We start from the raw sequence: 27,658 nt of genomic DNA, 5'->3' as shown, positions 1-27,658 counted from the left end.
TAAAATATTATATATTTATATATTTTCATTTAAATAATAATTTAATCTTTTAAACTTTAATTAATGCCTTATTTCTTTATAATTTTAAAACTAAATTATATTTTTCTCTTCATAAATTTTAGATTTGTGTCATTTTCAACTCTAAATTTCAAAATTCAACAATAAAATTCTTAATATTTAAAAAAATCTTTAATTTTAGTCTCTACCACATCAAATTTTTTTATAAATAAATAATTAGGAAAATAAAATTTAAAATATATATATATATATATTCATTAGTTGGGTTATGTGGGATGGAGTTGAGACGATGCAATTCAATTCAATTATAATTTTTTTTTTATTGAATTCATTCCGATCATTTATTCAAATTTTTATTTTTAATAAAAATAAAATATTACTTCGTAAAATTATTTATTTATTTTTAAATATTTAATTAAAATTTACGAACTTGATTTCAATATATATTTTTTTAAATTACCTTTTAAATATTTCATAATTATTTTAAAGATGAATCAAAAAAATAGTAAAAAAAAATAATTATGAATTTTTTTTTTTTAAATTAAGAATAAATTAAGTAGCTTGGCCCAACCCAGTACTCTCGTATTACGGTTGGCTTCTTTAGTTCTCTCTTTAACACCAATGATAGTTAGAAATTTCACGACATTCTAAACCCAATTCACTGTACTACTTTAAGTGGCGAACAACCGAACCCTACGCCGCTAGTAGGTTAGCCCAACCTAGTACTCTCGTATTAGGGTTGGTTTCTCGTAGTTCTCTCTTTAACACCAATGATAGTTAGAAATCTCACGACTTTCTAAACCCAATTCACTGTACTACTTAAAGTGGCGAACAACCGAACCCTACGTCGCATTGATTTTATAAAATTTATGACTAAAATCCGGATTTATTTATATTTAATTATTAATTTGAAAGAAACTAGTAAAAAATAAACTATTGTAATTTATTATTAATTTAATATGTTTTAATTATTTACTTCATTTATTACTCCAGATTTCTAAAATTGTCTTTGTCTATAAATAATTTACTGGTACTCTACAGTAAAAAATGAAGATTTGACTGTACAATTGACTTGCAATGAAAATCAAGTCTAAGCCGTATGTTCTACCTACCCTTTTTAAGGAACTTCACTTCTCTCGCAATAAATAAACAAAAGCAACACTTTTTGCACGTTCGTTGTCCTCTTACTCTTTAAGTCTACCTCGTAGAAGTTTCTCGAGTGTCTACATCAGGTTCTATCAGTCTCGGAATGAGCAGATTTCTCCTATCGTAGCTGCTTCTAAGTCTACTTTCTAGTCATCATTGTTCGATCACTTTTATTTATGTTGAGTGATTGTTTAGGGACTTTAGGATACGATCTGAATTTTCTCCTTGAATTTGGATCTCGGACAACGCTCCATTATTTTAAGTCAAATGTTGTAACATGTTATGATTCGATGATAGGGTTGAACACGTTAATCAAAAGTCAAAAGGAAGGTAGTAGCTTAATTTTCAAGTAATTTAAAAAATAAAATGAATTTATTTATTTATTTAACCAAGAAAAAAAAAAAAAAAAAACACGGTTCCCTCTCCTCTTCCTCCGTGGACCCACGAAAGTTCTTGCGGCCGACTGCAGGCGATTATTGTTTCAATTTACCGGTGGGGAACGCGTAATGCTGTAAATAAATGAAAATGGGAAGGGTAATTTCGTCATTTCACTATTCATTGGCTCCCCTTAACTGTCTCCAGCCTTCATCGAGTTGGGACGTATTTATAAAGAAGAGAAAAAACGCTGTTCTTTCGCCCCCCATTGCTCTCGCAATTCGTCTCTGGTTTTCTCTTCCATTTCTTTGTCCCGAAGATCTCTCTCTCTACCCTCTTTCTCTCTCTAGAAGAGGTACCTACTTCCTCTCTCTCTCTCTCTCTTTCTAGATTTGTCATTTGAATTCTCGAATCGGAATCTGTAAGTTGAACTATCATCATTTTGATGAAACCTTTTTTGTTTATGTCGTTTGTAATTTTTTTTTTTTTTTTTGTCTTTTCATGTTGTTGGGGGAAATGGGGAGTCGTTTTTTTAGCTGGGAAAGGTGTATTGGGATCTCTGTGGTTCTTGTTTCCATTTCGATCCGTGATGGATTTGGTGATTTCTTGCGTGCTATGCATTTTCTTTTGGTGATTAGTCGTTATTCTATGAATGGTGGATCGAATTGTCGTGATTCAGATTTGGATGATGGTTTAAACTTCGGACGTTTTTCTTTTAGAATTTTGATCGTTGGTTGGGAATATACGGAGATCGGATCTGATGGTTAGTTCTTGATCAGGGACGTTTTTGCTGTTTGTGAAGTAAATTGAAGTTCTGTTGATTATGATCTCTTGTTTAATCATGATCATAGTTTTGTTAGTATGCTTCAGTTTCTTCTTCTCTCTTTTGCCGCTTCTCTGCTACCGCCATTGAATTGGTTTGTTGGCTGAAGTTTTTTAGATCTGGAACTTTAGGATTGAGTTTCCGTTCTTTTGTTCTTAAATATAGTTTAAATTTTGTGTTCTCTTTCTCTTTTGCTGTTTACGGTTTGTGATCTTATGTTCTGGATTTGTTCTGTGCAGAAGTTGCATTGACATGGCTACACACACTCCTAAGAACATCCTCATTACTGGGGCTGCTGGATTTATTGCATCCCATGTTGCTAACAGACTAGTCAGGAACTATCCTGGCTACAAAATTGTTGTTCTTGACAAGCTTGATTATTGCTCAAATCTGAAGAATCTTCTTCCATCTAAACCATCTCCCAACTTCAAATTCGTCAAGGGGGACATTGGCAGCGCTGACCTTGTCAATTATCTCCTAATTACCGAGTCCATCGACACGATTATGCACTTTGCTGCCCAGACTCATGTTGACAACTCGTTTGGTAATAGTTTCGAGTTCACGAAGAATAACATCTATGGTACACATGTTCTTTTAGAAGCATGCAAGGTCACTGGACAGATTCGACGGTTCATCCACGTTAGTACCGATGAAGTGTATGGAGAAACAGATGAGGATGCTGTTGTGGGAAACCATGAGGCTTCCCAACTCCTCCCAACAAATCCATACTCTGCAACAAAAGCTGGAGCTGAAATGCTTGTTATGGCATATGGCAGGTCATATGGGTTACCTGTGATTACGACCCGAGGAAACAACGTATATGGACCTAATCAGTTTCCTGAGAAGCTAATTCCAAAGTTCATTCTTTTGGCAATGAGAGGCCAGTCTCTTCCAATTCATGGAGATGGTTCTAATGTTAGGAGCTACCTGTACTGTGAGGATGTTGCTGAGGCTTTTGAAGTCATCCTTCACAAAGGGGAGGTTGGCCATGTTTATAACATTGGGACAAAGAAGGAGAGAAGGGTTATAGATGTTGCCCAAGACATATGCAAACTGTTTAAAATGGACTCAGAGGCAAGCATCAAATTTGTCGAAAACAGACCGTTTAATGATCAGAGGTATTTCTTGGATGATGAGAAACTCAAGATCTTGGGATGGTCAGAACGTACGACGTGGGAAGAAGGGCTCAAGAAGACGATCGAATGGTACACCAAGAACCCTGATTGGTGGGGTGATGTCTCTGGGGCTTTGCTGCCACATCCTAGAATGCTAATGATGCCCGGTGGAGTCGAGAGGCACTTTGAAGGGTCTGAAGAGGTAGCACCGGCTGCTTTCGTTTCAAGTAATACTAAGATGGTTGTCCCAACTTCCAGAAATCCAGGCTCTCCTCGCCAGTCATCCTTGAAATTTTTGATATATGGTAGGACAGGGTGGATTGGAGGCCTTCTTGGACAGCTATGTGATAAACAAGGCATTGCCTATGCATATGGCAAAGGACGTTTGGAGGATCGAGTGTCGCTTTTGGCAGATATTCAGAATATTAAACCAACCCATGTTTTCAATGCTGCTGGAGTGACAGGGAGACCCAATGTTGATTGGTGTGAATCTCACAAAACCGAAACGATTCGAGCCAATGTCGCTGGAACCTTAACTTTAGCTGATGTTTGCCGGGAGCACGGGCTCTTGATGATGAACTTTGCCACTGGCTGTATCTTTGAGTACAACGCTCAACATCCAGAGGGTTCTGGCATTGGATTTAAGGAGGAGGACAAGCCAAATTTCATTGGTTCCTTTTATTCAAAAACCAAGGCCATGGTACGTACACATATTCATGAGGACTTTCATCTTTCTGGTGTGTTGTGATTATATCTCTTGCTAATCTTTATTTCTGATTGCAGGTGGAGGAGCTTCTGAAAGAATACGACAATGTCTGCACCCTCCGAGTTCGGATGCCGATATCATCCGACTTGAACAACCCACGCAACTTCATTACCAAGATTTCCCGCTACAACAAGGTCGTTAACATCCCAAACAGCATGACCATCCTGGATGAGCTTCTGCCCATTTCGATCGAGATGGCAAAGCGTAACTTGAGAGGCATCTGGAACTTCACAAACCCTGGCGTTGTGAGTCATAACGAGATCCTCGAAATGTACAAGAAATACATCGACCCCGAGTTCAAGTGGGCTAACTTCACACTGGAAGAACAAGCAAAGGTAATTGTAGCCCCTAGAAGCAACAATGAGATGGATGCTTCAAAGTTGAAAAAGGAGTTCCCAGAGCTGCTCGGGATCAAGGAGTCGTTGATCAAGTACGTCTTCGAACCGAACAAGAAAACCTCGGCCTGATAAGTTTCAATGCTTAGAAACTTAGGATTATTCATAATTGCATTCTGCATTAGTTATTTATGCTTATGATTGTCACATTTTGTCTGTGATGATGTTTGCTTTTCGCTCATAATTAAATTTTATTGTCTCTGCTTTGCTCTGCTCTGCTCTGCTCTGCTGCAGTAGAAGGTGAAGGGTTATATTCTTCAATCCACCTTATGATGTATTTTTTAGGAATGCCAGTCTGTATTAAGTTTCAAATCCTATGAATTAATGCTATTAATTTTGCTGATTTTTTTCCCCTTTCTTTTTTCTTTAATAATTATTTAGTTTTTTTTTTTTTTTTTATAGTTAAATTTCTAAAATAAAAACAAATTTTGGTTATAAATTAGCTTGGATTTTAAAAACATTCTTAAAAAGTAAATAATAAAACAAATAATGTTGTCAATCCGAGCTTAAATTTAATTGAGAAAAAAGAAAATCACTTAACTTTTCTTTTTCATTTTTTGAATAATAAGTGCTATATTTGACCTTTGAATTTAAAAAAAAATATTAAAATTTATAATTTTTTATTTAATAAATTTTGTATTATCTTAATATTTCGCGATTCATTCTACTACTGTAATTTAAAATTTGCATATTTATTCGACATGGAATTGAAAAATTAGGATCTTATTACATATAAAATTCAATTATTTATAATGTAAATCATTAATTTTTTAAAACATAAGCAAAAGAAGAAGTATAACATAATTGCAATATTTTTTATAATAAGGTAAGGTTGGTGAAATTTACGTGTTGTTTTAAACATGTCCCAAGGCGTAGAACATTGAACAATGTGCAAAAGAAGCACGTGTTTCACGTTGATAATAAAGATTTAAACCTCACCTCTCCAAGGAATCATACACCAACAATTATTGATTTGTTTATAAGTTTTTTCATTCCAGATTTTGTTTAAGATACTTAGATAAAAACAAATTAATAAAAAATAATATATATATATATATATATATATATATATATATATATATATATATATATATATATATATTTTAAGTTTAGTATAAAAAAATTCTATTTAATTTTAATAATAATTTCACCCATAACTTATTTCATACCAACTTCTTCAACCCTGTTCTCCATTGCTTTTGATGTGTGAGAATATTTTTAGGTCTAAATTTTTTTTTTTTTTTTTTCCTTGTTGAGTTGTTATGAGGCAGCGTGGTGTGGTGCGGCTCGGAGGCCCCAAGTTCAAATCTTCAAACTTTCGAGTAAACTTAAGAAACTTATCGCTAGTAAATATTGTTCTGTTTAGACTTTTTTCTTGGGCTTCCCCTCGAAGTTTTGCTAAGAAGAGGTTTCCACACCCTTATAAAGAATGTTTCGTTCTCCTCCTCAATCGGTGTGGGATCTCACAATCTACCCCCTTCGGGGTCTAGCATCCTTGTTGACACACCCCCTCGTGTCCACCCTCTACAGGGCTACGCCTCCTCGCTGGCATATCGTCCAGTGTCTAGCTCTTATACCATCCGTAACAGCCCAAGCCCAAGCCCCCCGCTAACAAATATTGTCCTCTTTGCGCTTTCCCTTTCGGGCTTCCCCTCAAAGTTTCTAAAACGTGTCTGTTATAAAGAAATTTTCACACCTTTATAAAAAATGTTTCGTTCTCCTCCCCAACGGAGGAGGGATCTCACAGTTTAGGGAAGGAAAGGAAAGCTCTAAAGAAATAGTCCATCCAAATGGTTGAATGGGCCAGTAGTATCTGATTTGGAGTATTATAGTATGAGCAACCAGCTAGAAATTCTGCTCTGGCATTGTACTGCCATTTTGTGAAGTCATTACAGCCACATTTATATCATATCTTTTCGGGGGTATATAAGTGGTGGAAGTTAATCTACGTAATATTAGATGGTTCATGAACCGCAAGAAGGAAAAATAAAAAAGAACAAAGAAATTGCATCCTATTTCTTCAGTGTTATCCTAAAAAAATGGCTTCAAAACTACCAAAAGAAAGAAGAAAGAACCTTAAAGCCAGCGAATTGATCTGCCCTTTTGGCCACCAAATGTCACCTCACTACCTTCCATCTCAAAATCTACAATGAGAATATTTTTAACGAAGTTTTGAGCTTAAATTTCATTTTCAATGTGAGCAAACGATTGATATTGTTACTTACGTGAACATTTGAGGGCGACGAGAGAGCTGAGGTCGTTTGATTGGGGACAAAATGAAGTTGCGTAGAGTCATGGAGGGGTTGCCAGCTCCACTTCCAGACGCGGATTGAGCTCCAGCTCTTCTGTTCCCAGCTTCCATTGCCATTGGAGAAGCTTGTTTTGCCGGTGATCCAACGGAGATGTCGAAGTGACTAGAGTTCCCGCTGTTTTGTCTTGCCGGCCATATGTCTTCTCTTGGCCCTGGAGTTTCAGGAGCGGAAACCAGCCAGTCTGCAAGAAATAAGTCAACTTATTTTGGAAAAATACTAGAACAGAGAAGCATGATTTGGATATACTTTAGATTTATTTGTGTCGAGGATCGTTGGGAGGGAGTCCCACGTTAGGTAATTAAGGGGTTAGATCATGGATTTATAAGTAAAGAATATATCTCCATTGGTTTGAGACCTTTTGGGAAAGCCAAAAACAAAGCCATGAGAGCTCATGCTCAGAGTGGAAAATATCATACCAGTGTGGAGGGTTGTGATTCCTAATATGGTATCAGAGGCATGCCCTTAACTTAGCCATGTTAATAGAATTCTCAAATGTCGAACAAAGAAGTTGAGACCCTCGAAAGTGTAGTCAAAAGTGACTCAAGTATCAAACAAAGAGTGTATTTTGTTTGAGGGCTCCAGAAAAAGAGTCGAGACTCGATTAAGGGGAGGCTATTCGAGGATACATATCACATAGTGATCATTATTCATTCTAAAGGATACATATCTGAGGAGATATACCGGCCAACCGAATGCCAGCATTAAAGTAATACACAAGGAAAAGGTTGAGAAAGCTAGAAGAGTCTAAACGACTTAAGCAAGCTAAATACAATCCTTTTAAGAAAACACTTACATTGACCCATTCATCGTTTGGATTGATATCCACAGGTTTCATGAGGCTGCCAAACAGAAACAGAAACCGTACGTAAGAGAAAATTAAACCATGTGATCAATGAATCTGTAAACCCATGGAAAAATAGTTGTCTAAATGGCGATAATACAATTTTCTAAGAAGTTGATATGAAGGATTGGTCTGCTCGTGATAAAGCTACGTTTCCATTTTTTCTTCAATTGTGCACTGGGAACTAATGCAAACCTTGTTTAAAGAGTACGAAACTTCATAATAACAAAGCCTTCACCATTTAGAAAGAACTTGATCACAAATGGGGCATGCTCCATCATTGCTAAGGATCTTGGTTGCATCTTCTGTGCCTTTACACCGTTAAGGGAACAATTTATCCAACAAGACCTCTTACATGTACTACTAATAATAGGTCAAATATTTCACAAAATTAAACAATAGAAAATGGAATTTTTTACGAGCTTAGGATACACAACAGGTGACCACAAGTTGTGGAGATAGCTCGCCCTTCAAGTGGCCCTCCAGCAAGCATTGCAGTTCATAATGAACCTTCAGAAGTAACCTCTAATTCCATGGAATGCTAAGGAAATCATAGACCCTGTAATGAAAATCTTACCACGTAAAAGATGCCAAAGTTTTTGACCTCTGGTAGAGACAGTCGTTTTAGTTAGTCAGTGTTAGATAAATCCCTACCTTTCATTGAGAGTGATCCCTAATTTTTAGTTAACTATTTTTTTAGGTAACTTTAAACCCACACAATTAAAGTGGGTGAGAAGTACCCCTACTAATGAGAAATGAAATCTATCGGGTGTTCAACGCATACTTTCTCTCTATGTTATTTTTCGGTTATTTTCTTCTTCCAACAAATTTTCTTCTGCCGTTTTTTATCCGTCGACGATTTTCTCTCGATTGTTAGAAGTCAACAGTCAGTTCCCTCCCATCAGTCGATCAAAAATTGAAAGAAAGAAAATTTGCAGTTGAGAAAATATCAGCGATCCAAGCTTTCATTCTTCACTATGAGTCAGAAATCAAATAAAAATCAGACCACCACTGCAAATTATGCATGATGTTTATAAATGTGAATACCAGAAGCACTTTTCATAGTAAGAGGATATCAGTGGATGGCTTCCACTTAATGCTTCCACCCTACCCACAAAGACAAAGTTCTACTTGCTATAAGAACTCTAGTGGTTTTTTCTTAACACGAATCACTAACATCGAAGTGATGGATATAATGATACTTCAGTTTTCTCATACCGAACGGCAACAAATTTTCTCATTTAGTCCAAAAAATTCTGCGAACAGCAGTTCTTTACAGGTTCTACAGCCATGTATAAAAGGACAGAAATTCCTCGTGAATGGAAGTAATAGAACCAGTAACATCGTGAACTGATTGGATTTTGACGAAAACAAGAACCGCGGACCTCCATAATGGTATGATATTGTCTACTTTGAGCATAAGCTCTCAAAGTTTTGCTTTTGGTTTCCCCAAAAGGCCTCGTACCGATGGAGATGTATTCTTTACTTATAACCCCATGATCATTCATTAAATTAACCAACGTGGGACTCCCTCCCAACAATCTTCAGCAATCCTCTCCTCGAACAAAGTATAACATAGATCCTCCCATGAGGCCTATAGAGTCCTCGAATAGTCTCCCCTTAATCGAGGCTCGACTCCTTCTTTGGAGCCCTCAAACAAAGTACACCCTTTGTTCGACACCTAAGTCACATTTTTACTACATCGTCAAAGCTCACAACTTTTTCTTTCGACATTTGACGATTCTATTGTCATGGCTAAGTTAAGGGCATGACTCTGATACATGTTAGGAACCGCAGACCTCCACAATAGTATGATATTGTCCACTTTGAGTATAAGCTCTCGTGCCTTTGTTTTAGATTTCTTCAAAAGGCCTCGTACTAATGGAGATGTATTCTTTATAAACTCATGATCCTTCCTTAAATTAGCCAATCGAGGACTCCCTCCTAACAATCCTCAACAAACAAGTACTCATAATCTAAATCGGATATTATTGTTTTAAGATGTTCATGGGCAGGAGGATAAGCCGAGATCTTTGCAATGAAAATATGAGATAGCAACCAAAGAACTTGAATGCAACAGCTGTACTTGTTCCCAACATAATTCCATTATTCTCGGCGTACATTATAAATCGAAAATTCCAGTCCACACAAAAAGATATATCGGAGTCAAACAGTTTTCTTTTTTAACATGAAGAGATCGGACAAACCATTTGCAATTGCCGGAAATGCAAGGCCCACTAAAGTCACAAAAATCCTTCATAGCTTCAATTAGAAGACAAAAAAAAGCCTGTGATTCTACCTCATGTTCTGTAGTTCAAGTAATAAATGGTGCTAATGTAGATGGGACAAGATACGAGTAAACTAAAAATGTTTAATCAATCAAACAAAAAATCAACGGGGAAGCTATCAGGTTTAATCGATAGTTCCAAGCTTTGCTTTCTATCTCCACTTATTTCCCCAAATATAGTGGGGAAAATGGTAGAAATCCCGAATATCACGAGGGAAACTGGAACAACAATAATTTCCAGATTTCGAGCTAATAAGCTAACAAACAACAATTAACCTGCAGATCTGGATGAAAGTGAATCAAATGCAGCCGAAAAGAAAATGGAACTTAGAAACAAGAAATATCATTTCACTCGAAATCAAGTCGGAACTTGGAAAATGCTCTCTGATCACACAATAACTACTTGAATTAAAAATTACAGTGAGATTCAAAGTAGAAGCAATTATACCTCGAAATCCTCGGAAACAAATACGGTCCCGCTCTTCAGCCTTCTCCCGTGTTCATTTAGAAATGCGAATCTGAACAATCATAGAGCATAAACGCTTGAAAATGCTGAAGAAAGGAGAAATCAAAAACCTCGAAAGCGGTCGATGAATAGAAGATCGAATTTGGCGGGAAATGTTCTTCCGTGTTGCTATTTTCTGTTACTCTTAGCGCAGAAAAAAGAAAAAAAAAAGAAAAAAAAAAAAGGACTTTCATGTATTAGCCAAATTAGAGAGTGCTAGACCATTACCTCCACGTGACATTGCTCGGTTGGACTTTTACGTTAGCGCATAAGGAGTACCCGAGGAGTTCGGCCCTCCATATGTGGGAACCGGGGGCATGAAGTTACCTGAGAATTCTTCCTCAAGTCCCGTCATGATCGCACACTCGACGAAATAGCTTTACGACCAATGTTGTCCTTTGAAATTGTGTGGGACTATAAATCACACGAAATGGTGGAAAAGAGAGGGGACAACTACCTCGAGGCCCTACCATTGACACTTTACTCGACTCTCGAGTTCTTCATCGGTAATGAAAAATGATTTTGATGGGGAACGAGTACAACCGAGTTACTCTTAAGTGAACGAGTCACTGAGTTCATTCAGTTCAGGAAATATTATGTAACGTCTGAGTAAATAAGGGATATATAGATGAATTGATACCACGTTCGAACGAGACCAATCCTGAAAAATTAAAAGAATTGAAGTAGAAGAACGTCTGGGCGATCCGGTATCAAATTTGAAATTTAATTATTAAATGAGTATAAAATTAATTAATGAACTAATTAATTGTAGAAATATTTGGAGAGGATGATATGATGAAGGAGGAGACGACATGTCGTAGTGGGGGTGAAGGAGTACGACAGGAGATCAGAGGTGAAACGTGGACAAAAATGGAGGAAGGAATTGATATCAAAATATCAGTACTGAGTTCACACTCCGAATCACAAATCAAATCCCCTTCTTAAACCTCTCTCAACTTGATCCACTTGTTCCCCAAGGAACCTTATTCCTTCTCCATTGTTCTTCCGACGAATTTTCTTTCAAATTCCGAGGGATTTTTCAGAGCTTGAAGGGGCTGTGATTCTCCTCAAACCAGGTAGGAGGGGAAGTTGTTGTTCTTCTTCTTTTTCTTGTTTTCTGGGCTTTTTCGACGGGGATTCAGTGATGATGAATAGGTTTTAGAGGATTCGAGAGAAAGTGAGATTTTCTTCGGTGAAAAGAGTATGAAGATTCAGTGCAACGTCTGCGAGATGGCTGAGGCGACCGTTCTGTGTTGTGCTGATGAGGCGGCGCTGTGCTGGGCTTGCGATGAGAAGATTCATGCGGCCAACAAGCTTGCAAGCAAGCACCAGAGAGTTCCTCTATCTGATTCTTCGTCTCAGATGCCCAAATGCGACATCTGCCAGGTATGTGCTGTAATTAACTACTCTCTGTTACAAGCAAGCACCACACCAGGGAGTTGTGATGTGGAATCAACCTTTTGTGTTCATACTTAGTGGAGATTAAAGCTTCTATGATAATTTTTTTTTTTTTTTTTTTTTTTTATTGTGTTACCATGAAATGAGTTCCATAGGCTGAAATAGAATGATTGCATATCCACTCAAGATAAAAGATCAAGGAGTACTTGAATCTGTTGCCAAATCTCACGAGCTTCACCATGTTTTTCTTTAAAAATTCTTCTAGATTTCTGTTTCCACATCTACTGACAAAGGAAAGAAAAGTAGGTTCCAGCTCGAGATGTAGCTGTGGGCAGTTTTAGAAGTTTGAAATGCTGGCAGATAGATTTTGAATAGTTGTAATGGCGATAAATGTTTTCTAATCTAGTAAAACAGGAAAGAGTGCCTGATATTTTAGATCAGTGACTATATGGGGACGAGATTATGATGAGTGAATTAGCCTGCAGAAAAAACCAAGATATGGATTGATGGTATGTGCAATTGGTGATGCTGTCATGTATAGCATGCCGGCTTTAGTAAGTGATGATTATTAGTGTGTAGCAGCCCAAGCCAACCGCTAGCCGATATTGTCCTCTTTGAGCTTTCCCTTTCAGACTTCCCTCAAGGTTTTTAAAATGCATCTGCTAGGGAGAGGTTTCCACACCCTTATAAGAAATGGTTTGTTCCCCTCTCCAATCGATGTGGGATCTCACAATCCACCCCTTTATGGGCCAAACGTCCTCACTGGCACACCACCTGGTGTCTGGCTCTGATACCATTTGTAACAGCCTAAACCCACTAGATATTGTCCTCTTTGTGTTCCCTTTCGGGCTTCTTCTCAAGGTTTTTAAAACGCGTCTGCTAGCGAGAGGTTTTCACACCCTTATAAGGAATATTTCGTTCCCCTCTCCCACCACCAGCAGATATTGTCCTATTTGGGTTTTTCCTTTCGGGCTTCCCCTCAAGGTTTTTAAAACGCGTCTGTTAGCAAGAGGTTTCCATACCCTTATAAAGAATGTTTCGTTCCCCCCTCCAACCGATGGGGATTTTAAGAAACAGGCATAACCCATCTTATCCATCTTGTGCATGATTTCGTAGTATATTGTTATGCGTTGTTGGGAGAATGTCAGCCGATGGCGAACTTCCTTTCTTTTCTTTTTTTTCAATACCCTTTATCAGTTGAGACTGTTACCCTTTCTTAATCATCTGTGATTTCTTGCAGGAAGCTAGTGGCTATATCTTTTGTTTAGAGGATCGAGCATTACTTTGCAGAAAGTGTGATGTTGCTATACACACAGCAAATACTTATGTAACTGGTCATCAGCGCTTTCTGCTTACTGGGGTGAAAGTGGCGCTTGAGCCAACTGATCCTGTTCCTTGTTCTTCCATGCCTAAGTCACATTCTCAAGTGAAACCTACTGAGACAAAAGTTAGACCTCTGTCTGAAAGGGAATTCTCGTTGCCTTCTCCTGGTGAACTCAGCAGATGCCTGTCTGTACAAGGTGGATCTGAGGACTTTATGGGAAATGGAACGTTCCATACCGGAGATACTGTTTCTGGTGGCTTTTCACAATGGCAAATGGATGACCTTATTAATCTGACTGGATTCAATCAGAACTATGGGTTTTTGGATAGCGGATCATCCAAGGTATGGTGATGGTTTTTTAATGCAATAAATTCAAAATAATGCCAACCCCATTGATTGTTTACGATTACAGAATAATGACCGTTCATAGAAGTTGATAATGCTTGTTGCTTCTGGGATTTAAAGATCTTTCTATTCCTAGGATGCCTCGCACGTAGCAAACCTCTTTTATAAGTAAACGTCTAGTGTAGCCTGGATACTCTCTCCTTTCTCCTTTAGCTGTGTAATTATAACCGTTCAAGTCCACCATTAGTAGATATTGTGAGAAATGTTTTGTTCCCCTCTAACCGACGTGGGATCTCACAATCCATCCTCAGCGTCCTCGCTGGCGCAATACCCGGTGTCTGGCTCTGATCTCATTTGTAACGGTCCAAGCCCACCACTAGTAAATATTGTTCGCTTTAATTCGTTATGTATCATCGTCAGCTTCACGGTTCTAAAATGCGTCTGCTAGGGAGAGGTTTCCACACCCTTATAAAGAATGCTTCGTTCCTCTCTCCAACCGATGTGGGATCTCACAATCCACCCCAGCGTCCTCGCTGGCACACCGCCCGGTGTCTAGCTCTAATACCATTTGTAATTGTCCAAGCTCACCACTAGTAGATATTGTTCACTTTAGCTTGTTACGTATCGCTGTCAGCCTCACGGTTTTAAAATGCGTCTACTAGGGAGAGGTTTCCACACCCTTATAAGGAATGTTTCGTTCCCCTCTCCAACTGACGTGGGATCTCACCATCCATCCCCAGTGTCTTCCCTGGCACACCGCTCGGTGTTTGGCTCTGATACCATTTGTAATAGTCTAAGCCCACCACTAGTAGATAATGTCCACTTTAGCCCGAGCTCGACCGGTAGGGAGAGGGGTGAAAGAGCTCGACCAAAGGGAGAGGGGCGAAGACCTGAGACCCGTAGGGCGAAGAGGTTCAGACGCTTTTAAAACGCGTCTACTAGGGAGAGGTTTCCACACCATTATAAAAAATGTTTCGTTCCTCTCTCCAACCAATGTGGGATCTCACAATCCACCCCAGCGGTCTCGTTGGCACACCGCCTGGTGTCTAGCTCTAATACCATTTGTTGTCCAAATCCACCACTAGTAGATATTGTCCGCTTTAGCCCGTTACGTATCGCTGTCACCTCACGGTTTTAAAACGCGTCTATTAAGGAGAGGTTTCCACACCCTTATAAGAACTGTTTCGTTCCACTTTCCAACTGATATGAGATCTCAGTAATCATATCTTTTGTATAGGATATTCTACATAAGTAATTAATTGATGACCTATAAGATGTAACTTTTGTAGGACGTTTGTAGATTGTTATGGGGTGTGGCCAAGTACTGCTAATCCTGATACGATAACTTTCTGCTTTTCTTTATTGGTGACATATAGCAGGCTGATAGCGGCAAGCTCGGGGATTCTGATTCATCTCCAGTTTTAAGGGCTGCTGACATTGAGCTAGACGACAACGATGAATGCTCGGGTCAGGTTCCAGAGGCTTCCTGGACTGTGCCTCAGATTCCCTCCCCTCCCACAGCATCTGGCTTATACTGGCCAAGAAGTTACCATAATTTTATGGATGGTGCTGTTTTTGTTCCTGACATTTCCGGTTCTTCCGAAAAGGTTCAACATTGCTCACATAATGGTAGATTCTTGAAACGACGGTGGCAGTTCTAGACGTCCGAGCTCGATCATAGGGACTTCAATGCAAGTGTTCTGGACCTCGCTAGGTTTGTTGTGTGTTTATAGCTTTCATTTACAGTCGAATTATAATAAGTGGACACGATCAAAGATTATCGCTTGAAACGTATACCTTGTAACGTAACCACTATAGTTTAGGATTTGTTACATCGATGTAGAAATAAAACCTGCGCCATTAGTTGACCTTGTAGGTATTTTTTTTTTCAGATTTATTTCAAACATCTTGTGGAAATGATCGTTTCAAATCACCTTGACCTACTTGATTGATTATTTGTAGTTTTACAAAAAGATTATGAAGAATCAATGTCATGTCTTAGCCATTTTTAGTTCAGTACCTCTTCTTTCATTGTGAATATGTTCTGAACTCCTCATCCTGGCTGTGTAATTGAAATCTTTCTCTACTACAACTGACAGCATATTATTTCTTCACTGATGGCTTTGTTTCAAGCGACACTTTGATATATTGTGATGTTTCACGTTGGTTGGGGAGGAGAACAAAACACCCTTTATAAGGGTGTGGAAATCTTCTCCTAGCAGACGCGTTTTAAAGCCTTGAGGGAAAGCCCGAAAGGGAAAGCCCAAAGAGAACAATATCTGCTAGCGGTGGATCTGGACCATTACAAATGGTATCAGAGCTAGACACCGGACTATGTGCCAGTGAGGAAGTTGTCCTCAAAGGGGTGGATTTGGCGGGGGTCCCACATCGATTGGAGAAAGGAAAGAGTGCCATCGAGGACGCTGGCCCCGAGAGGGGGGTGGATTGTGATGTCCCACATTGGTTGGGGAAGAGAACAAAACACCCTTTATAAGGGTGTAGAAATCTTCCCCTAGCAGACGCGTTTTAAAGCCTTGAGGGGAAGTCCGAAAGGAAAAGCTCAAAGAGAACAATATTTGCTAGTGGTGGATCTGGGCCGTTACATATATCCTGCCAAGATCATAACATGGATTATTATTCCTTTATGTGGTCTTTTTAACAAATTTAGTGTATATGAGATCATTTTTGCACGTGGCAGATAATTGGTTTGGTTAGAAAAGAGCATAAGCTCTAATAGTTTTACTTTTAGTTTTTCTAAAAGGCTTCGTGATACTGGAGATGATGTTTTTTACTTATAAACTCATGATCTTCCATTTAATTAACGGATGTGGGACTACTAATCATCCTCAACAGATGTCTAAGTGTTCATTCTGTTTATTTGTTTATTTATTTTGTTGAGTTCTAAATTATGATGTTAGCTTTGGGTATTGGGTCCTATCGAGCTTATCAGGGTCCATTATTCACTCAATGGAATCGGTTGTTGGATATTCTCCGAATAAAAGTCAGAATGTGGTTCTTATGGGGGGTTTAACAAAGCATGTACTAATGGCTGTAGGCCTTCGAAAAAAACGATGTGTGTAAAAATAAACATTGAAGAGCAATTTCAAGAGAAATAAATAATTCAATGATTTGATAAAAAAAAAATTACTATGGTTCGAGAGAAAATATGAGTATCGACTCGTACACTAAAATGGAAGTGTGTTGAATCAAGAGTAGACCGTAAGCGTCTTTATTATGGACGCTTTATTCTGTCTCCCGCTCAAAACTAAACTATTATATATTTGTTTTTTTTAAGAAAGAAGGATGGGACGAGGATGACCTGTACCCGTCCGATCCCACATCGGTTGGAGAAGGGAATAAAGAAGGATGAGACGTGGATGGCCCGTACCTGTTCCCTATGAGATCCTGCATTGATTGGAGCAGGGAACAAAGAAGGATGGGACGAGGATGGCCCGTACCCGTCCCCTATGAAATCTTGCATCGATTGAAGAAGGGAACAAAGAGGGATGAGACGTGGATGGCCTGAACCTATCCCCTATGAGATCCTGCATCGGTTGGAGCGGGGAACAAAGAAGGATGGGACGAGGATGGCCCGTACCCGTCCCCTATAAGATCCTGCATCAGTTGGAGAGGGAAACAAAGAAGGATGAGACGTGAATGGCCCGTACCTGTGAACATATTTTATTCATCTTACGAAATTATTGATGCTTAGAACCCTAAAATTTGAGAACAAGAATTTGGGAATTTGTCATCTTTGTATTTCTTCTCTTTGATTGTAGCCTGCTTTGGCTTCCTTCAAGATTAGCTCCAACATCTTCTCATACATAGCGATGGCAGATTCCAGCAACTCAATGGCTCTTCTCACGTCGCTTCCGCCCGCCGCCACCGCGCCTTGCATCTCAGCTGTTTGATTTATCAATAACCCCAACATGGGACTGGGTAATCTAGAGCTCTCACTTTTCATTGCTCTCCCATGGCTGCCCCTTCTGACATTTCGTTCTTTTTCATGCCTTTTTTCTGTGGCAATCACCAAATCGCTTATGCTTCCCATCTCATTTTCGAGGGTCATTATCACCTGCCCCTTGTTCATTTGCCAGACCCAGATGTTCCCATCTTCTGCTGCAGATATTAAGTTATTTCCTTCGTTGATTATGACTATAGATACAACTGTAGCGTCGTGCTTTGGCGACCATGAAATTAGTTCAGAGCTTGTGCCCATAAGGTGTTTGTTTTTATGCCTCAATGAGCACCTGTACGCCAAGTCGTCGGATGCTGGTGGAGTTAGTTCAGAATCTGTGCGTATAAGGTGTTTGATGTTATGTCTCAATGAGCCCTTGTACACCAACCCATCAGTTCCTGCAGCGAAAAACTCTGTTTCTGATGGATCTAAGACCACACTGAAAATGGCACAAGGGAACACCACGGTGTGCAAGACTGTTCCTGAGAGCAAGCTCCAGAACTTGCATCTGCCATCCATTGAGCTTGAGACTATTTGGGAACTGGACATCCCCATGACAGAGTAAATGGAAGTCACTGAATCATTATGTGCTGAAAACTGATGTAGAATGTGTTTGGTCGCATTTTCCTGTGGTTTGGCTTGAACGAGTTGAAAGATTGGGATGACAACAATCGTGCCATCATCCCCACCTGATATGAGAAGTGACCCATCAGCGCTAAGTTCAAGGCAAGAAACTGATTTCCTGTGTGCGGGTAAAGAGTTGAGAACATCCCCAGATGGAAGAGAGAGCGTATGAATGCAGCCTGAAAGGCCACCAGCAAACAGATAAAACCCATCAGGAGTGGCTGTGAGAGGAGCAACAGGTTCAGGTACAGTGATACTCTGGAAGGCAGATGAATTCCACCAATTATAAATGTGGATTGAACCCGAAGCAGTGATTGGGCAGATATGGGAGACGGCGATGGAACTCCTCCCGGCTCGGGTGATACCACGGCGAGGCGAACGGCTATCATTGAAACTGGCTAGAGGGGTGCCTGTGGAGGCATCATAGGCCACAATGGGGCCATCAGGAGAGCTGGCCAGGACAACTTCTTGTGGAGAAAATGGCATACTCATATGAAAGGTATGACAGTAAAGAACTTGATAAGCACTAGGCGCAAGTTTTAGGTAGAAACTTAATGGTCATGGGCGCTGAAAACAATGCATTTATCTTCATAGTCTGTCTGCTTAGTTTGCCTTTTACAGTAATGATATTAAGTGGTATTCAACATTGGCTAGACTTGCTCAATATTCATGGGTATTGGTTAGGTTGTTTTGGCTTTATTCAAACTCTGGTATCTGTTTGTTTCCATGCAGTTATGGTTTATTCTTATTTTATTCTCACCACATTTTTTCTCTTGGAAAAGAAAGCTGTAAACAAGCCCTAAAACGATGCATCACCGACCAAGAAATTAGAGTTCGGAATTTCTACCCTTTTATTTCGTTGAGCTAAGGGAAAAAAAACATATAAACTTTAACGTTAACATTGCTTGATGGTAGAGGTCAATCCCCTATCACTTTCCGTGCCTCCTTATGGTCCTTCTCTTAAGCTTTTCCTCGGCCTTTGACCTTTAGAGTTAGAGCTAATTAATAGCCACCTCATCTAATGCATTGAGATTAAATCTTGGATTTCGAGCCTCAAACCCTATCAAACAAGGGATTCTTTGTTGGATTGGTTCAAGCCATTGCAAATGAACAATTGGTAGAACTCCGCAACTAAAGGAAGTAGGGGCTTTTTTATACGTTTCTTTCAGACAAGCCTGTTACACTAAGATTAACAAAAACGTGTAAGGGTTCAAGGAAAGGATCCCCGAATATTGGGATGAATATAGCACAACTAGTTAAGACATTATAACCTTAACGGGTTATACTTCGCTTGATAAAGATTTTGTTTTTTATTCTGTTTCGAGAACATTGGTAAGAAACAATAGTAAGCTTAATTTTTAAATAATAATAATAAAATATTAATGATTCATTTGATAATTATCCAATAAATTTATGGTATATATAATATTCAATAATTTTTTTAAAATTAACAAATCCATTATATTAAAAAAAAAAAAAAAAAAAGTTGGATTTTGTGTTTAATCATTGAACCTTTAAGCTTGTGTTCAAAGGGTTGGTAAATTTTTAAAAAAGTTGAATAAGTCAATAATATATTAGACACGTAATTAAAAGTTTAAGAACTTATTTAATATAGAATCAAAGTTTAAGAACTTATTTAATATAGAATCGAAAGTGGTGCACCTATTCGATTCCCTACGAAATATATTTACGTGTGATTCTCCCCTTAAAAGAAAAAAAAGTTTAAGAACTTAATTAATATAAAATCGAAAGTGGTGCACCTATTCGATTCCCTACGAAATATATTTACGTATGATTCTTCCCTTCAAAGAAAAAGAGATAATTAACTACGAAGTGTGATATTAGAGGTCAAAGCATTGAATCTGCAGTCCTCATTTTAAGAACCTGTACTTGCATTTTGCTCACTGCTGCTGAATACCAGCGTCCATTCTCAAAGCAAGAATTTAATCGAAGCAATTTGTCGAAACGATTCCGGGGGAAGGCTTCGGTCGTCTCGTCCATCCATCCATTGCAGCTTTCTATCAAGGGAGAACACCACCTGATCACTTGAGAAGGTGAGAGAGCTCCATCCGAGTATGAATGTGTCAGTGACCGAGTATGAGTTGCTGCATCAAGATAGCTAAAATGCTGCCCATGGATATGTTGATGACATTAACTACATCATTGTTGAGCTGCAAATAGAATAAGAAAGAATCAGATCGAAGACATACGACCAGAACATAATGGAAACCGGAAACATATCAGTCGACCGAGAAGGGAGGGGAAGGAGTTTCTGTTAGTAAACACGAACCTCCATAATGGTATAATATTGTCCACTTTAAGCATAAGCACTCGTGGTTTAGCTTTTGATTTTCCCAAAAGGCCTCGTACCAATAAAGATAGTATTCCTTACTTATAAATCTATGATCTTCCAAGACTCCTCTCTCAACAATCCTCCCCTCGAACAAAGTACACTATATAGTCTCCCTGAGGCCTATGGAGCCCTCGAATAGCCTCCCCTTAGTCGAGACTCGACTTCTTCTTTGGAGCCCTCGAACAAAGTACACTTTTTTCTACCCTTAAGTCACCTTTGGCTACACCTTCGAGACTCAATTTTTTTATTCGACACTTGAGGATTCTATAGCCATGGCTAAGTTAAGGGTATGACTCTGATGCCATTTTAGAAACCACGAACTTCCCTAATAGTATGATATTGTCCACTTTGAGCATAAACTCTCCTGACTTTGCCTAAAAGACCTCATACCAATGATCAGTTGCTCAATCAAGACCCTTCAGCCGAGTCACTCGAGCCAACATTACATGATAGCAGGCAATAACAGAAGAACAGTTCAACTCATGAACAAACAACATAATCAGACTAAGACAATCAGAGATCACAAACTTCAGTTACTTACCCACTGAAATCCCTCCTTCTCTTGAAGAACAGCACCAATGATGCTTTCACCAAGATTAGCAATCTGTGAAGCTACGACGCATACAATTGCTTCAGATGCAGTTATCTGCATCAACGTCAACGGAGATTTGATCTAAAAACCTTGTTAAAGAACGAGCAATACGAAACGAGTAGGAAAGGATTGAAATAATTACGTCGCCCAAAAGACAGCCAACAAATGCAAGAACACTTGCTGCTAAGAGTCCAGCAAAGGTTCCCTCCAGACTGACAGCCCCTTCTGTTCCCCGAGGAACTATCCTCAATGTTGTCACCAGGTACCTGATTTGAAATGAATCATCAGTGAATCAGTGAAACACATAACATGTTCATCCGAGGAATTGAAAAACATAAACTATACTTGTTATGAAACTCCTGGGATTCGATCTAAAAACTTTGTTAAAGAACGAGATCTCTTGATCTAAATTATCCAAGAACTCCAAAAACGACAAGGAATCAGCCCAAGTGAAACTTTTGGAACGGATTACTTTGATGATCAAGATCAAGAGTAAAGAAACCTCGTTTCTAAACTCATGATTCGAATCATTCCACAAGATAGCTTGATCAAGACAATAACAGAATGATTAAGACACCTTATTCGTATCAATATTGTTTGAAAATTCTCCTGAAAACTACGAACTCGAGAAAAATGATGATTAGAAAATAAAATATGTGCTTGATCCAGTTCGAGCAGGAATGGATTACTTACGTTATCCGACCATATGCCTTCCCTATTTCACTTGAGACAGTATCACTCAATTTAGTACAGAAACTGGCAACAAAACCAAGTCGCCAAAGTTGTCGGAATGCTTCTCCTCCAATGTTGTTTATCATGAGCAAAGCACACACACAACCAGCAGCACTGGATCCTATAACACTTCCAAGTCCTCTTCTTCCTTTTCTCTTTTCAGCTACCCCTTGTGCTTCCTTTTGAGCCATCTTGACCTTTGTTGCAGCTGTTCCCTGGGAAACAGAATTTCAGCAGGAGGGTTATTACCGTTGCAGAAAGAGGCAGTTCTGTAGCTCTGTACTGGAATAGAGACTTTCTCAAGCACAGAGAAAACAAGATTAAGAAAATTTTGATAGTTTATCTATAATGGCCCTAGCCCACCGCTAGTAGATATTGTCTTCTTCGGGCTTCTCCTCAAGGTTATTAAAACGCGTCTCCTAGGGAGAGGTTTCCACACCTTTAAAAAGAATGTTTCGTTCTCCTCTCCAAACCGATGTGGGATCTCACAATCCACCCTTCTTCTGGGCCCAACATCTTCACTGGCACTCATTTCCTTCTCCAATCGATGTGGGACCCTCCAATCCACCCCTTCGGGTCCCAGTGTCCTTACTGGCACACCGCCTCGTGTCCACCCCTTCGGAGCTCAGCCTCCTCACTGGCACATTGGTTGGTGTCTGGCTCTGATACCGTTTGTAACAACTCAAGTCCACCACTAACAGATATTGTCCTCGTTGGAGTTTCTCTTTCGGGCTTCCCCTCAAGGTTTTTAAAATGCATATGCTAGGGAGAGGTTTCCACACCCTTATAAAGAGTACTTCATTCTCCTCCCCAACCGATATGGGATCTCACAATCCACCCCCCTTCGGGGCCCAGCGTCCTCGCTTGCACCCGTTCCCTTCTCCAATCGATGTGGGACTCCCCAATCCACCCCCATTTGGAGCTCAGCCTCCTCGCTGGCACATCGCCCATTGTCTAGCTCTAATACCATTTGTAACAGCTCAAGTCTACCGCTAGCAGATATTGTCCTCTTCAGGCTTTCCCTTTCAGGCTTCCCCTCAAGGTTGTTAAAACGCGTCTGCTAGGGAGAGGTTTCCACACCCTTATAAAGAATGTTTCATTCTCCTCCCCAACCAATGTGGGATCTCACATCATCTCAATCTCAGTCAAGGATAAACCGTGGTTTGAGAGAAGCCCTTTGAAGAAGGTGAACATTTTGAGAGAAATAACAATCAGTTAGTCTTCAACTTGTCAATGAACCTCAGAGCTGTGCATACAGTACTTTGAGAATCAATTCACGTCTGTAAAACAATCTAAGTATTCCATAACAATAATCTGAAGCAGAAACAATCCAAACCCCCTATGATTTAACACCATTTGTCTTTAATTGATCTAAACAGATGGGTGCAAGCATACTAGAATTATTCAATCACAACAACAACAAAGAAGAACAATGAAGAACAATGAAGAACAATGAAGAACAGCAATCAATCAACAAAACAGCCAATTCAATCCATAAAAATGCTAGAGAACAACGAAACCCCACCAATCAATCAATCAATCAACGAAGCAAACACAAAACTCAAGGGGAATTTCAGGAGAAAGGATCATAGACGAACAATGACGAAGTAGGTAGCAACAAGAAGGAAACCAGAGGGTCCGAAAGCACGCCATGTGAGAGTACCAAGCAAGAAAGCAGAAGCAATGCCCGAAACAGACAATCCCAAGGCCAGAATCGGCGAACCCGCGACGAAAATCAGCAGGTTAGTGAGTAAGGCCGACTGCCACGTGGGGGGATTCGATTGGACGATGTTCACAGCAACCGATACAAGGCTCTGCAAGCTCTCGGCTCGAACCACCGTCTTGAGGCATCGGTTAGGGTTCGATTTGGGAATTAAGGGTTTTGGAGGGAGAGGAAGAGAGGAAAATTGGCGGAGTTTGGGAGAGGGAGTGGGAGAAAAACGAAGGGGAAAAGGGTGAGTTGAGGACAGCAACGCCGTGGCCATTAAATACCGAAGAATCTGAGGAAGGAATCTTCTGCAGTGTCTTGGTCAAGGAAGAACAAATTCTGAGCTCAAATTTGATTTTTGGAATTTATGAATAAAAATGGAACAATTTCTTCTCCTCCATTGTTGCGACCTGGGTCAATGGTCACCGGTGGAAGTAAAACTAAGGGATCTTTAAAAACGACTAATCTTATATATATATACACATACAAACATACAAACATACATACATATTCAATGGAGACTAGTGGAGTATTCTCTCCTACGAATGTGAGACATCACAATCCACCCCCTTTAGGGCCTAGCGTGTCCTCCGTCCTTATTGTCAGACCACCTCGTGTCTACGCCCCTTCGGGAAACAAGGAGAAGGCACCTGGTGTCTGGCTCTGCACTCTTTCCTTCATCCAATCGATGTGGGACCGCCACCAAATCCACCACTCCTTCGGGGCCCAACGTCCTTACTGACACATTGTCCAGTGGGTGGCTCAGCACGTCCTGCGTTCTTACTGGCACATCGCCTCGTGTCTACGCCCCTTCAGGAAACAGCGAGAAGGCTGGCACATCATCTGGTGTCTGGCTCTACACTCTTTCCTTCATCCAATCGATGTGAGATCGCCACCAAATCCACCCCCCCCCCCTCGTGGTCCAGCGTCCTTACTGGCACATTGTCCGGTGTCTAGCTTTGATATCATTTGTAAAAGCCCAAATCTACAACGGGTCTGCTAGGGGTCAGCGATATTGTCCTCTTTGAGTTTTCTCTGTCAGGGAAGGTATGCTAGGGGAAGGTTTCACACTCTTATGAATGGTGTTTTGTTCTCTTCTCCAACCAATGTGGGACATCACGTACGGTTTAGGGTATTAGGAAATTATTTTTAATTTATTACATGGTTTTTATTAAGTTTAAAACTATATTTAAGAAAATATTTCTGAAATCTTAATAAAAAATGGAAAAAAAAAAAAAAAAGAGAAAAGTTTTCCAAATTTATTATAAAAACAAAACATAAAATAAAAATATATTTCTTTAACTAATTTTGTTAATATATATATATATAATTTAAATAATTGTAATAAGCGTCCTTTTTAAAGAGTGATAAGCCATCGGCAAAACCCTGTCTTTGTTTCAGCCCTCTCTCATGGCGACTCAGCTCTTCTCTCGCTCGCTCCCTAAAACCCTAATTTTGACGTCTATGTTCTCTCGTTCCTTTCTCACTGCCAACCGAGCCGCCATCTCCGCCTCTTCTTGCTCCTCTTCCTCCCTTCTGCGCTATCTCCGTCCCCTCACTGCTATAGTCGGCGCTGATTTCCGCAGCGTCTCTCCGGCGCCGAGCGTGAGGGAGTTTGCTACGCGTGCGACTTCTTCCTCTCTCAACGACCCGAATCCTAACTGGTCTAATCGCCCACCCAAGGAGACTATATTGCTCGATGGTTGTGATTTTGAGCACTGGCTCGTTGTCATGGAGAAGCCAGAGGGGGATCCCACCAGGGATGAGATTATCGACAGCTATATCAAAACGCTTGCCATGGTTATCGGAAGGTGAAGTTTTGTTCTCATCGTTCGTGTTAGATTTTTTTATTTTTCCCTAACATTGGCCTGCCCTAATGATCGTATTAAATCGTGTCTCTTTTGGTATTTTAGTGATTATAGTAAGATATCTAGAAGAGAATGGTGAATGCTTTAATTTTTCTGGCGCTGAATCTAAGTATGTAGAGAAGAATTTCCTCATGGGATTTGTCCTAGTTTTTCCAATGTTTGAGATGGTTATCACTCGACAAAATATGTTCAAATATATTTCTTAAGTATACCTGTTAGTCTCTAATAATGGTCACTGTCAATTCTTACAAAAATCATTATAAGTATCGACTGTTTATAAATATGCTCTGAAATTTTTATGGGAGATGGAATTTGAGAATTCTGAATGGAATTATGGCTCACCACAGGTACTACTTTGTTCTATTGGCTTCTTTCACTAAAGGATAATTTTGCCGTATGGCGGTGTCTATTTGATAAATGTTATTTCAAATCATTCGGGTATCTGATTTTTACTGCATTTTCCTATTTGGCATCTTGTTGTTACAGTGAGGAAGAAGCTAGGATGAAGATATACTCTGTTTCAACCAGATGCTACTTTGCATTTGGGTGCCTTGTTTCTGAAGAACTTTCTTACAAGATCAAAGGTGGCATACATTTATGTCCTGTTTTGTTTTATTTCGTTGTGTTGGTTATTTCTTTCTTTTGTACTGATTGTATGAGGTTGTGCCTTTTCCTCCTCAGAGCTGCCTAAGGTTCGTTGGGTCCTTCCCGATTCATACTTGGATGTCAAGAATAAAGATTATGGAGGTAATTCCTTTTCTTTCAGTGTCAAATTTTTGTAAATAGAAGTCAGTAGTTCTAATTGAGTATTCCTGGTATGGAGGCAGAGTTACATATGCTTGAAAATTTGAAGCTCTTGTATGATGGTGTAGGGTCCTGACTCGTTCATGTCTCGTTCTTAATATGTCTAATAAGCTAAAATAATGTGTCAGAATGTAATGCACTCCTGAGCAAACTGTCCGTAAATGGAGCATTTCAATGAAAGCTCTAATCTTTAAGTTTCTTGTCCTTACACCGATAAACATAATCGGAAAGCTCGTATTTCTTGCGAACAATCAAGGGTCAATTGTAAAGCCAGTGTCTTTTTGTTGTTTAGTATGTAAAGCCATTTGGACAACTCAGATAAATGGTGTTGTGCTGGTCCACTTCTTATGGTAAAACCATTCTGCTGTTTAGTATGGAGTCGTACAGAACTATTATCTGATTTTCTGCGTCGTTTTTCCATTGGCAGGGGAGCCTTTTATCAACGGACAAGCTGTTCCATATGACCCGAAGTACCATGAGGAATGGATTAGAAACAATGCTCGAGCGAATGAGAGGAATAAGCGCAACGATAGACCTCGTAATTTTGACAGGTCAAGAAACTTTGAGAGGAGGAGGGAAAACATGCAAAGTAGAGAATTTCCAAATGCTTCACCAAATCAACCTACTGGACCAAACATGAGTCCACCAGCTCCAAGCAATATGCCTCCCAACAATTTTAACGCCGGTATGCCACCTCAGAACCGTGGAGGAATGCCCCAAGGCAACTATGCAGGAGGTCCACCACCGCCGCCACCAAACAACTTCAGCGGACCGCCACCACCACACAACTATGCAGGAGGACCACCACCACCGCCACCAAACAACTTTGGCGGACCGCCGCCACCACCACTGAACAACTATGCTGGACAACCACCACGTAACTATGCACCACCACCACCACCACCGCACTCCGGGCCAGCACCACCACACAACTATGGAGGGCCACAGCCAAACAACTATTGGGGAGGTCCACCGCCAAACAACTACGGTGGACCTTCACACTCCGGCGGGCCACCTCCACAAAACAACTATGGAGGAGGAGGAGGGCAGCCTAATGTTGGTGGATGGTCCAGTAATGTGCATAACAAGCAACACGAGTAAGTCCTTAACTGGTCAGGGAGTTCATTAGTTGTTTGGATTTATTGGCTCTGCTTGGTTCAAGTCTTAAATCCTTCTGGTCACTGAGTATTTGTTCTGTTGCTACGAACGATAGAGTTTTAGTTTTGCTTTCTGACTAGGAATATGCTATAAAAACCCCATTAGAAGTTCTAAATTCAAGTACTGTTTAAAAGATGCATGAAATTATGTAATATTCATAATGTTTCCTTTGTTTATGATGTGGGCAATGGTATTTGTCTCTTTTCGCCAT

The 27,658-nt window shown here is 39.8% G+C and overlaps 6 protein-coding genes across 10 annotated transcripts; 3 read left to right on the top strand and 3 right to left on the bottom strand.

Moving 5' to 3' along the window:
* Nucleotides 1-1,754: 1,754 nt before the first annotated feature.
* LOC111809988 (trifunctional UDP-glucose 4,6-dehydratase/UDP-4-keto-6-deoxy-D-glucose 3,5-epimerase/UDP-4-keto-L-rhamnose-reductase RHM1) lies at nucleotides 1,755-4,981 on the top strand. 3 transcript variants are annotated; one of them, XM_023696504.2, is made up of 3 exons: nucleotides 1,755-1,894; nucleotides 2,602-4,177; nucleotides 4,261-4,981. In XM_023696504.2, exons 2-3 carry the CDS (start codon nucleotides 2,615-2,617, stop codon nucleotides 4,708-4,710), a joined length of 2,013 nt encoding a protein of 670 aa, XP_023552272.2. In that variant the 5' UTR covers nucleotides 1,755-1,894; nucleotides 2,602-2,614; the 3' UTR covers nucleotides 4,711-4,981. The 3 variants fall into 3 exon arrangements, with proteins under 3 accessions (XP_023552272.2, XP_023552276.2, XP_023552274.2); XM_023696508.2 differs by having other exon boundaries at nucleotides 1,804-1,960; XM_023696506.2 differs by lacking the exon at nucleotides 1,755-1,894 and adding an exon at nucleotides 2,071-2,302.
* A 1,503-nt stretch (nucleotides 4,982-6,484) lies between these two features.
* LOC111810612 (uncharacterized) lies at nucleotides 6,485-10,683 on the bottom strand. Its single transcript, XM_023697341.2, has 6 exons — nucleotides 10,527-10,683; nucleotides 8,224-8,332; nucleotides 8,030-8,102; nucleotides 7,744-7,789; nucleotides 6,864-7,131; nucleotides 6,485-6,782 (listed from the first exon to the last, which is right to left on the bottom strand). Exons 2-5 carry the CDS (start codon nucleotides 8,282-8,284, stop codon nucleotides 6,931-6,933), a joined length of 381 nt encoding a protein of 126 aa, XP_023553109.2. The 5' UTR covers nucleotides 8,285-8,332; nucleotides 10,527-10,683; the 3' UTR covers nucleotides 6,485-6,782; nucleotides 6,864-6,930.
* A 765-nt stretch (nucleotides 10,684-11,448) lies between these two features.
* On the top strand, nucleotides 11,449-15,666 carry LOC111810908 (B-box zinc finger protein 22). 3 transcript variants are annotated; one of them, XM_023697746.2, is made up of 4 exons: nucleotides 11,449-11,659; nucleotides 11,739-11,969; nucleotides 13,222-13,647; nucleotides 15,027-15,666. In XM_023697746.2, the coding sequence occupies exons 2-4, from the start codon at nucleotides 11,787-11,789 to the stop codon at nucleotides 15,309-15,311; spliced, it is 894 nt and encodes a 297-aa protein (XP_023553514.2). In that variant the 5' UTR covers nucleotides 11,449-11,659; nucleotides 11,739-11,786; the 3' UTR covers nucleotides 15,312-15,666. The 3 variants fall into 3 exon arrangements, with proteins under 3 accessions (XP_023553514.2, XP_023553512.2, XP_023553515.2); XM_023697744.2 differs by having other exon boundaries at nucleotides 11,452-11,969; XM_023697747.2 differs by having other exon boundaries at nucleotides 11,464-11,969; nucleotides 15,030-15,666.
* Nucleotides 15,667-16,808: 1,142 nt separating this feature from the next.
* On the bottom strand, nucleotides 16,809-18,718 carry LOC111810390 (protein ROOT INITIATION DEFECTIVE 3). Its single transcript, XM_087117571.1, has 2 exons — nucleotides 17,944-18,718; nucleotides 16,809-17,859 (listed from the first exon to the last, which is right to left on the bottom strand). The coding sequence occupies exons 1-2, from the start codon at nucleotides 18,716-18,718 to the stop codon at nucleotides 17,399-17,401; spliced, it is 1,236 nt and encodes a 411-aa protein (XP_086973697.1). The 3' UTR covers nucleotides 16,809-17,398.
* A 1,230-nt stretch (nucleotides 18,719-19,948) lies between these two features.
* On the bottom strand, nucleotides 19,949-24,068 carry LOC111810860 (protein VTE6, chloroplastic). The gene is made up of 5 exons (XM_023697669.2): nucleotides 23,508-24,068; nucleotides 21,871-22,124; nucleotides 21,320-21,443; nucleotides 21,127-21,231; nucleotides 19,949-20,403 (listed from the first exon to the last, which is right to left on the bottom strand). Exons 1-5 carry the CDS (start codon nucleotides 23,892-23,894, stop codon nucleotides 20,317-20,319), a joined length of 957 nt encoding a protein of 318 aa, XP_023553437.2. The 5' UTR covers nucleotides 23,895-24,068; the 3' UTR covers nucleotides 19,949-20,316.
* Nucleotides 24,069-24,975: 907 nt separating this feature from the next.
* On the top strand, nucleotides 24,976-27,623 carry LOC111810342 (multiple organellar RNA editing factor 8, chloroplastic/mitochondrial). The gene is made up of 4 exons (XM_023697054.2): nucleotides 24,976-25,428; nucleotides 25,972-26,069; nucleotides 26,167-26,232; nucleotides 26,717-27,623. The coding sequence occupies exons 1-4, from the start codon at nucleotides 25,028-25,030 to the stop codon at nucleotides 27,388-27,390; spliced, it is 1,239 nt and encodes a 412-aa protein (XP_023552822.2). The 5' UTR covers nucleotides 24,976-25,027; the 3' UTR covers nucleotides 27,391-27,623.
* Nucleotides 27,624-27,658: the final 35 nt, after the last annotated feature.

The sequence above is a fragment of the Cucurbita pepo genome, chromosome 14 (genome assembly GCF_057944985.1).
Source record: "Cucurbita pepo subsp. pepo isolate OVF chromosome 14, ASM5794498v1, whole genome shotgun sequence".
NCBI lineage: Eukaryota > Viridiplantae > Streptophyta > Magnoliopsida > Cucurbitales > Cucurbitaceae > Cucurbita > Cucurbita pepo.
Note: the sequence above shows the minus strand (reverse complement) of the source record. Positions and strands in the feature narration are given on the sequence as shown.

Excerpts from the sequence above, each read along its gene's own strand:
- LOC111810860 (XM_023697669.2), bottom strand. The coding sequence starts at position 23,894 with ATGGCCACGGCGTTGCTGTCCTCAACTCACCCTTTTCCCCTTCGTTTT. Across the intron at positions 22,125-23,507 it reads TTGCTACCTACTTCGTCATT|GGAACAGCTGCAACAAAGGT; the intron begins GTTCGTCTATGA and ends TCTGTTTCCCAG. Across the intron at positions 21,232-21,319 it reads TTGGCTGTCTTTTGGGCGAC|ATAACTGCATCTGAAGCAAT; the intron begins GTAATTATTTCA and ends ACGTTGATGCAG.
- LOC111810390 (XM_087117571.1), bottom strand. The coding sequence starts at position 18,718 with ATGCCATTTTCTCCACAAGAAGTTGTCCTGGCCAGCTCTCCTGATGGC. Across the intron at positions 17,860-17,943 it reads CAAACACCTTATACGCACAG|GCTCTGAACTAATTTCATGG; the intron begins ATTCTGAACTAA and ends TTATGGGCACAA.
- LOC111810342 (XM_023697054.2), top strand. The coding sequence starts at position 25,028 with ATGGCGACTCAGCTCTTCTCTCGCTCGCTCCCTAAAACCCTAATTTTG. Across the intron at positions 26,070-26,166 it reads ACTTTCTTACAAGATCAAAG|AGCTGCCTAAGGTTCGTTGG; the intron begins GTGGCATACATT and ends TTTCCTCCTCAG. Across the intron at positions 26,233-26,716 it reads CAAGAATAAAGATTATGGAG|GGGAGCCTTTTATCAACGGA; the intron begins GTAATTCCTTTT and ends TTCCATTGGCAG.
- LOC111810612 (XM_023697341.2), bottom strand. The coding sequence starts at position 8,284 with ATGCTTGCTGGAGGGCCACTTGAAGGGCGAGCTATCTCCACAACTTGT. Across the intron at positions 7,790-8,029 it reads GATCAAGTTCTTTCTAAATG|CCTCATGAAACCTGTGGATA; the intron begins GTGAAGGCTTTG and ends TCTGTTTGGCAG. Across the intron at positions 7,132-7,743 it reads CAAACGATGAATGGGTCAAT|ACTGGCTGGTTTCCGCTCCT; the intron begins GTAAGTGTTTTC and ends TATTTCTTGCAG.
- LOC111810908 (XM_023697746.2), top strand. The coding sequence starts at position 11,787 with ATGAAGATTCAGTGCAACGTCTGCGAGATGGCTGAGGCGACCGTTCTG. Across the intron at positions 11,970-13,221 it reads CCAAATGCGACATCTGCCAG|GAAGCTAGTGGCTATATCTT; the intron begins GTATGTGCTGTA and ends GATTTCTTGCAG. Across the intron at positions 13,648-15,026 it reads TGGATAGCGGATCATCCAAG|CAGGCTGATAGCGGCAAGCT; the intron begins GTATGGTGATGG and ends GGTGACATATAG.
- LOC111809988 (XM_023696504.2), top strand. The coding sequence starts at position 2,615 with ATGGCTACACACACTCCTAAGAACATCCTCATTACTGGGGCTGCTGGA. Across the intron at positions 4,178-4,260 it reads ATTCAAAAACCAAGGCCATG|GTGGAGGAGCTTCTGAAAGA; the intron begins GTACGTACACAT and ends TTCTGATTGCAG.